Source organism: Globicephala melas, chromosome 2 (genome assembly GCF_963455315.2).
Source record: "Globicephala melas chromosome 2, mGloMel1.2, whole genome shotgun sequence".
Classification (NCBI taxonomy): Eukaryota; Metazoa; Chordata; class Mammalia; order Artiodactyla; family Delphinidae; genus Globicephala; species Globicephala melas.
The window spans coordinates 143110591-143120191 of record NC_083315.2 but is presented as its reverse complement, the minus strand read 5'-3'; the positions used below and the strand labels follow the sequence as shown (position 1 = coordinate 143120191).

The 9601-nt window shown below is 36.1% G+C and overlaps 1 protein-coding gene across 4 annotated transcripts in view; it reads right to left on the bottom strand.

Moving 5' to 3' along the window:
* Window positions 1-1704: 1704 nt before the first annotated feature.
* The window catches only part of PALS1 (protein associated with LIN7 1, MAGUK p55 family member), a 103384-nt gene continuing 95487 nt past the window's right edge, over window positions 1705-9601 (bottom strand). For all 4 annotated transcript variants that reach the window (XM_030855283.2, XM_030855285.2, XM_030855286.2 and 1 more), the window contains one exon: window positions 1705-4737. In XM_030855283.2, coding sequence (XP_030711143.1) covers window positions 4561-4737 — 177 coding nt within the window. In that variant the 3' untranslated portion in view covers window positions 1705-4560. The remainder of the gene's footprint in view (window positions 4738-9601) is intronic.

The window sequence follows — 9601 nt, the reverse complement described above, 5'->3', positions numbered from 1 at the left end:
GTTAAGAGGGCTTATTATTACTGCTGTTTTTTCTAAGAAAAAATAATTAATTCCCATTTGAGAGTAATAAGGTAACTGTAGTATTTTATAATCAGTAACAACTTGAGGCATTTGAATGACCATATTGGGTGACTGAGGTTTTTAGTAGTTTGATCTGGTGTGAGCCATCCATGATTACTCAGGCTTTCCTGCACTCAGTTATAGGCATTGTTTGACATGATTGGCCATGGAACAGTTTTTAATTAGTGAAATTGTGACACTAGCCTTAACCGTATTGTGTTTAAATCAACTGATATCACAGCACAGACTAATTTTAAAGTAGGTAATTTTAAAGTAATTTTGCATACATTTAACAAAGACCTACTATAAAATAGCTTAGTGGTATTAGACATTTGTGTTTTATCTATTATTATCTCATCACAACAACCATTAAGAGGTACATATTGTTTTAATCCTGCATTTCACAGAAGAAAATTTTGAGGCACAATGAGCTTGAAGTGGTGAATCCCAGATTTAAATCCAGGCAGTCTACCTTCAGAATTTTTACATCCTTAACTTCTATCCTTTTTGCCTCCCCTATGTTAAAAACTTTGGGTAAAGGTAAAGACATAAGGCCTGTCCTGGAGGAGCTGATTTTTAGGAAATCCTGTTGCTGCTCACAATAAAATCTCAGATTCAATGTAAATTCAGTAGTGATTGGAAAACCAACAACTGAGTTCGTAAGTCTTGAAAATAAATAGGTAACAATGAACTGCTTAATATTTACTCCTCCCAACAACACTCTAGTGAGTTATAAATACCATCATCTCCATTTTGCAGGTGGAAGGCAGGCCAAATGTATCTTGATTTCAGAGCCTTGGTTCTTAAGTGGTATGTATGTATGTACGGCTCTGTAGAAGGCAAAAATTAGCTGGAAAGTAGATGCAGAGAGCCAGGTTTCGTGGGTTTTCATTTAGATAAATTTATGTTCAACTTCTTAAGGAACTAAGCCAGAGAAGTACCCTAGAGTTTTTCCTGTGGCACCATAAACCTCTGGTACTTACTGGCTTTGGCTTCCCTCCCTACATAAGTGTAGAAGATTTTACAGTTTAGCATATTGTTTGTTAAAAAGAAAGAGACAAGAGTGGACAGAAAATTTGTTGTGTAGGGTTGGGGTGACTGGAGCTGTATGGGAAGGGAGTAGATCAGGAATAGGAATAGAAAGCTGGACTGGGGTAGCATGTGTGTGTATGTGTAACAAACACTTTCTGGTACATGATTGGCCTCCTTTGGGAGATACAGAGTAGGTATTATAGAAAAAGGGGAGGGATGAAGAATGGAGAATGAAAATATGTTATGTATTTGTCAACAAGTCATCCTATCCTCAGTGTTCTCAAATTGGTGGTTGCATGTAGTGGAATTCGCCTGAGTATTACGTACCTTCTTCCCCAGAAAACTAGTTGCAGAGTTCGCAGCTTTAAGTTGTCTATCTATCTATCAATCATCTTTAATACAGTTTAAACAATTAAGGAAACAGAACCTACATTTGTGCCAGGAGGGGGCACTCCCCCACTGTGAAGAATAAATTAAAACGTATTTGTGTTTCACCCAGAGGTTCCAACGGACTTGATTCTGGCAAAACTTGAAGACAAGGGTGCGTCATTTTAGATGTGTTGACACCTTGAATGGTAGAGGATATAAACACAGCAAGAGAAAGTATTCAGTGACTTTTTAAATTTGAAATATAATTTTACTTTTTATTTTTACATTACAATGTGCAGTGTTACATCTCAAAACAACAGAGTGCAGATACAGGCAGGATAAGAGTACAAAGGAGAATTAACAATAGATGTCAGAAAGGTTACCTTTATTAAGGCTAAATCCCTGGTTTAAATTTTCCACACACATTCACAGAATTACATTCAAATTATTCCTTAGGCCATGAGAAAAGGAAAAAAAAAATCCAGACATTAGATTTTCATAGAAAGCAAATCTGGATTAATCTAAACACTATTCTCCTTTCTGTTTGTTCTGACTTAAGGAAATTTAGTAAAGGAAGATTATTTCCTTACTTGAACTAATGTACATTTCATTAGCGATTGGTATCATTCTTATAAGTGGTTAAGACCTCCCTCCACACTGGGGTCTCCAATCAGAACCACAGAGGGACAGGAAATGGAATTGGCCAGAGCGGTGTAGGGCACAACTAGGTGGAGAGCAAGGCTCTTTTCCATTTTCTTTCAAGGAAGTCAGCAACAACTCAGTTTTCACTTTGTAGGGACTGTGTCGAATATCAGCACATCCATATCACCAGGATTGAGGAAAGTTGGGATATAAACATTTCTATCCCTCTACCACTGCTGATGAGGAAGGAGAAAAATATATAGGACTTAACTGATCCTCAAAATACCTCATCAGCTTAGATTTTCAAGAAGTATACTACGGCATAGCATGTGCCTCGGTAGGGGACTTGGACTTGCTTGTTAAAGCCATGCCTGAGTCTGCATAGCACATGGCCCTAGTGTTGGCCCTGTGGTCTACAGGTAACTCAGGGACTAGCGCGGCAGCCGCTTACTGACACCGCCTGAAATCTCATTCTAACTTGACTCAAACTGCAAACGTTTTAGATCGTAGGGTTGAAAATAGTTGTCAGTTATGATAAGCAGCTCACAAAACTCCACTGTCTACCACAGACTACCTTTCATTCCTAAAGAGAAAGTATACTGGAAAACTGAAAAGATTAAGTACTTACAGTGCCTTGTTTTCAGTGCTGAAAATCACTGTGACCTTTGCATTTTCCTGCCATAAACTGGAGTGTTTCAGACCTGAAGAGACAGTATGTATGGCATTCCTTACCTCAACCTAGGAATGTTAACTTTCTTCCTAAGGAACATTATCTTGAAAGTACTTCCACACAAGATATATTCCACAGCCAACTTTGAGGCCATGTGAATTTCAACAGAAAAAGGCAGCATATAAACTGTCTACAATTTGTTCAAATAATATTATGCAAAGGAGAAAAAAAGTATGTACATGACACTGAGACAAACTACTCATTAAAAACAGTTGCTTATGTTAAATTAAGTGACAATTCAGTATTATTCCAGTGTTTAGCTTTGGGAACAGGAATTGTAGCTAAAGTCACCATATAAATAAAATCAAGACATTCACATTTGAGGTTGTCTGTCACACATCACACCATCCCTTAAGCCTTGAAAATACTACAAATTAACTTTCCATGCCAATTACAGAAGTTGAATTTTAAAGCTACAAGCTATAGAGACAGTATGAAAGTTTCATTAGCTTAAATGTTTTATGATTTAGCTTGTTGCATTCTGATCATAAGAGGCAGATCTTATCAGGATAAAAACCTATTTCTATATGCTTAACTTTTCCCCTGCAGTGTTCTTTTCCTAAAATGTTCAAATGACTTTCAGGTCATCTTTTCCTTCTGATCTCAAAGTCAATTGTCATATCATTTCCCTCATATAATTTTATTCCAATGCTGAACAAGTGTAATCAATGACCATTTGTCAATCCATTAAATATTAGTATACAGTACAGCAACTATATTGATCACAAATTCCAGTTTATTACCTACATATATGGCACAGTCATCAAATTATACTGTGCTCATATATAAAAATGAAAAAACTGTCAAATGTGCTATGTCCTTTTATGCATGTAAAAAACTATTTGCATCATGAGGAAGAAACTTAACAGTCAACAGAGTTTATATCAATATCTGCCATTCGTAAAAATGTAACTTATACATTCTATTGTACTATGCAGATCAGGAAAAGGAAGTAAAAGTTACCCAATCCGTTGCAACGATTAAAGAAAAAAATTCAGAAAACCATTATACCTTTAAAAAGATCAGCATATGTTGTACATGTTTTAGAGCAGAGTCTAAAACAGGTGTGACCGTTGCATAAACCTTTCACATGTGCAGTGAAGTCTGATCCACAAGTTTGGGCTAAAAAATTGGTGCTTCTAACGGAATGTTTTTATGAATTAAAAGACATACAAATGAATTCAAGCCTAACAGAGCAGCTCCAGACCAAAGTGGCACCATTTTTTTTTAAAGTAGTTCTGGTGACTAACCAAATACTGTTGTCTTGCCCAGTGCACAGAAGCAGTTTCCCTTCACCCACAAATTCCCATGAAGTCATTTAAGTTAACTGTTAAATAACATCAATATTTATTACTATGTGAGACATGGACCATTGTGTATACACACAAAAGTTTTTCATGGAAATATGACTAGGCAGAAAAGAGTTGGTTAGATGAAAACAGAATTAAAAGGTTTTTATGTGGATAAAATGGAACTGCTCTGTTGAAAACTTCCATTTAAAATCCCCAAATGAGGCAAGAACCTCTAAAGCCCATGTACAGAGAATAAAGAATGCTGTTAATGAATTGCCTAAGGGGATTTTCTTCTCACTAGTTCAAGATCTAAGAACAGGTCTACAATTTATACTGCCTGCCACCTTCTCAGAGACTTGCTCAGGTATCAGGGCTATCTTCCTATTGGCAGTTTGCCAGATCAAGTCCAATCATGCCACAGAATGGATGTTTCCTTCACCTCAGCCAAGTGGATGGCACCCACTGAGGTTCAGTATCAAGTTTGTTAATCAACCTAAGCAATTCCTGATAGGCTTTATCAAGATCCGAGTTCACAATTGCTGTGTCAAAGTAGTGGCCATTGTTCTGCTCCATCTCTCTGGTCTTCTCAATGATTTCTCTCAACTCTTCAGGCTGCAAAGAGAAGATAAAAATTATGAGGTAGGGGCTTCCCTGGTGGCGCAGTGGTTGAGAGTTCGCCTGCCAATGCAGGGGACAGGGGTTCGTGCCCCGGTCCGGGAAGATCCCACATGCCGCGGAGCGGCTGGGTCCGTGAGCCATGGCCGCTGAGCCTGCGCGTCTGGAGCCTGTGCGTCCGGAGCCTGTGCTCCATCCGCAACGGGAGAGGCCACAACAGTGAGAGGCCCGCGTACCGCAAAAAAAAAAAAAAAAATTAAGAGGTAGTCCATTCCTTACCAAAATATACAATGAGTCAGAGATGGCTGAAGAACAAGAAATGGCCTTAACACTGCTTTCCTTCTGTCTCTCAAAATACTCAGTCTCCAGTGTTCAACCCAACCCTGTCATGGCCACAGGGATTTCCTTTGCTCTGGTATCTTCAGCACTGACACTGCAAACCATTTGCAACTCAATATAACCTGTTTATACTGCTATTTAGGTTTTTATATATTTCTGTCTTATCCACAAGAAGAGGCTTCAAGAGCACAGACTGTTACTTTGAATTCCCTACAGACGTTCGTTTTCAAACATTTCAGGGCACCATAACCTCTTCCTAAAAATAACATCTTCTGTAACAGTGAACCTTTCTGGCAGGACCTCAAGTGCCACCTGCTCTTGGCTCTTATAAAGAACCCCTGCCCTCTATATCTGTTGCAGAGTTAAAAAGAGTAAACATCATGAGAAAAGGATCAACAGAATGGGTACCTTTTTCTATGAAAACACTGCTGGAAATCCAAGATTTTAATTAATATATTTTTTGGGGGAAATAGCTTTTAAAATTGCTTCTCTGCTTTCAATACACAAAGGAGGTCTTCAAGATGCAAAAACAAGTATCCTAAGAAGAGTTTGGGAAGCCATATAGAGCAGGCTACTTTAAAATAATGCATGAAGGAAACAGCTGTTTCACAGATAAGCAGATGGCAAGGTTATATGCAAAACTTATCGAGAACCTTCTGATAATCAGGCACATGTGTCCAAGAAAGTGAAACTGCCTCCAAATCACCCCTGTTGATGAAGAGAACTAATTAAATGTCCATATGTCTCAGACGTAAAGGCCACACATCAATACTATATTGGACCCACAATACCAAACAATTTGTATTGTTCAACTGGTTGAACTTTTTTAACAGAAGGAAAACATTAAAAATATGACAGTGTATATATGTCCATGCCACTCTCTCACTTTGTCACAGCTTATCCTTCCCCCTCCCCATATCCTCAAGTCCATTCTCTAGTAGGTCTGTGTCTTTATTCCGTCTTACCCCTAGGTTCTTCATCACCCTTTTTTTCTTAGATTCCATATATATGTGTTAGCATACGGTATTTGTTTTTCTCTTTCTGACTTACTTCACTCTGTATGACAGACTCTAGGTCCATCCAACTCACTAGAGCCGCATAGCACAGGGAGATCAGCTCGGTGGTTTGTGACCACCTAGAGGGGTGGGATAGGGAGGGTGGGAGGGAGGGAGATGCAAGAGGGAAGAGATATGGGAACATATGTATATGTATAACTGATTCACTTTGTTGTATAGCAGAAACACACCACTGTAAAGCAATTATACTGCAATAAAGATGTTAAAAAAAAAAAAAACCATAGTAGAAGAAAGTAGTTACAAATACCACCTATGACCATGTGACCAGTTAAAGAAATAAGGACTGTAGTTGTCATAAGTATTTCTTCATTATTTACTTCAGAATACATTTTTATTAAAATATCTTTGTTTTCTTCCCTCTCTTATTTCCTTATCATGTAACATAAGATCATATATCATAGTGTTAAGTAGTATTAATTTTATATCATTGTCTTTAAGTTATGGGATATTAAAGATAAAAACAAACATAAGTCAAGGAAAAAAGATGACAGCTCTGGCTTGTCCTGAATTAGTTTCTTGTGTGGCCCTCTAATTTTCGTTCTGGAATGTTGTGCATCTGGCTCTGGTACACAGAATCCTTTGTTTCCCAGCAGGGACTCTACTACACCACTGTAACTGAACATACTGTGACATTCTGGTTAAAACTTATGTCTACTCAAAGCTGAAGATTATTGAAAGAACATTCTAGAATTCAAGGTAGACTCTAAACCTTGTGTTACTAGATTTGAAATATAAATGTTAAGCCCCACGTCTTACATAGATTCACATGAATATCTAATCCACCTAGTTTTTCTTTATCAAATTTAAGTATTCATCTTTTGCCAAAATGACTTATTTACTTGGTAGTTTATGTTTTAATTTTTCAAATTACAATTCATGGCGAAATTGAAACAAAATGTTTTTGCTCAAATATCTTTGGCCTGAAAAAATTATCTATAGGCCAAATTGACCATAATAGTTCATACTATTAGTTTACCACTCTCAAGCCCCCATTACAGCAGAACAGATTCACAGTACAATGAAATAACTGATTATTTAAATTTTGCATTTGGTGAGGAACACCATCACTTTCTTAGTTAGCACTATCTCACAGAGTTAAAATTGAGAATTTGTTTTTACTCAACACTTCTACTGTGTGATAAAACACTATTAAATACCAAAGAAGATAAAACATAAAAGGCAATCAGATACACCACCCTTTACCCAACAGCTGCAAAATATACATTCTTACTGGTGTGCAGGAACATGCACCAAGATAGAACAGATACTGGGTCATAAAATAAGACTCACCAAGATTTGAAAGACTGACATCTTACAGAGTATGTTCTCTTACCACAATGGAATTGTAGATCAATAAAATATTTTATAAATCTCCAACAGATGGGAATTAGATACTTCTAAATAACCCATGGGTTAAAGAAAATGACAGAGGAAACTAGAAAATATTTCTAACAAAATGGTAATGAAAAATATAACCTTAATTTGTAGGATGCAACTAAAGAACTACTTAGAAGGAAATTTATAACTTTATATTAGAAAAGAAGAAAGGTTTAAAAATCATCTAATTTTCTTCAGAAACTAGAGCAAGTGCAAATTAAAGCCAACGTAAGTATAAGAATAAAAATAAGTCAATTAAATGGAAAATAGTCAAACAATAAAGAAAATTAACAAAAATGTCTCCCAACTTATTTCTTTTTCTAAAGTGTTTTGGTTATTCTTTAAAATTTCCATACAATTTTAAAATACTCTTTTCAATTTCCAGAGAAAAGCCCACTGGGATTTATTTTGCCCAGATAACAGGTTTCTTGAGATATAATTCATTTACAATTCACCCATTTAATGGTGAACTGGAAGCAATTCAATGGGGGATTCATACAATTTACCCACTTAAAATGTACAATTCAATAGTTTTTAGTATAGTCACAGAGGAGTTGTGCAATCAACACCACAATCAATTTCAAAACATTTTCATCACCCTCCATCCCCCCTCACCCCGCTCCCTCCAAAACCCCACAGTCATTGGCAGCCACTCCCCATTTTCTCCCAACCCCCAGCCCTAGGAAAACCACTAATCTACTTCAGGTCTCTATAGATTTGCTTATTCTGGACATTCCAAATAATGGAATCATACAAAATATGGTCTTTTGTGACTGGGTTCTTTTACTTATGTTTTCAAGGTTCATCCATGTTGTACCATGTATCAGTACTTCATTCCTTTTAATGACCATTTTTCGAGAAAAGATAAAGCTACAGTAATCAAGACAATGTGATTCAGCATAAATACAGAATAGAGTCCAGAAATAATCCCTCCCCGCTACGTATTTGGTCATTTTTGACAAAGATGCCAATGTAATTCAATGGGAAAAAAAGGATAGCCTTTTTCAAGAAATGATACTAAAGCAATTGGATAGCCATGTGTGATTAAAAAAAAAACAAACCCTTACATTACACTAAAATAAAGATTAATTTGAGATAGATTATAGACCTTAAAGGGAAAGCTAATACAAGAAAGCTTTTAGAAGAAAATACAGAATAAATCTTTATAATCTTGGAGTAGGCAAATTTTTTTAGACAATACACAAAAATCATTAACCATAAGAAAAATGAAAAAAATTATGCAGTTGACCCTTGAACAACACAGGTTTGAACTGTGTATACAGAGATGTTTTTCAATAAATAGAGTTCTACATGATCCATGGTTGGTTGAATCTGAAGACATGAAACTGTGGTATGGAAGGCCAAGTATGGGACTTAAGCATCCTCCATTTTAGTATCGCAGCAGGTGCTGAAACCAATCTCCCATGCATACCAAGGGACAGAGGTACTTCATTAAAAACAATTCTGATCTTCAAAAAATATGTTTTTAAATTACAAAGAGTTTGAAAAAATATTTATATCCAGAATATATAAAGAATTTTTACAATTCAACCAGAAAGCAACTCAATTAAAAAAAATAAAACTTGAGACATTTCACAAAAGAATTTGTCCAAATGACTACATGAAAAGATGCTATCATTAGTCATCAGGAAAATGCAAATGAAAACCACAACGGTAACACTTCACACCTATTAGAATGACTAAAAAGTTGTTACAAAACAACAGCAGCAAAAGTTGGTAAGGATGTAGAGCAAATGGAACCAAAGTGAGAGTGTAGAAAGGAAAACTGTTTATAAAATAGTTTTGTACTTTTTATACACTTAAAACATACACTTATCATTTTGATCCAGCAATTCAAGAAAAATGAAAACATATGTCCACCAAAAAACTATGAATGTTTAGAGCTGCTTTAGTCACCAGCTCAAAATTGGAAACAACCCCAATGTTTTTTAACTGGTGAATGGACAAACTGTGATATATTTAGATCCTGGTACACAACTCAGCAATAAGATATGAACTACTGTTAGATGCAACATAGATGAATCTTAAAAACATTATACTTATCAAAA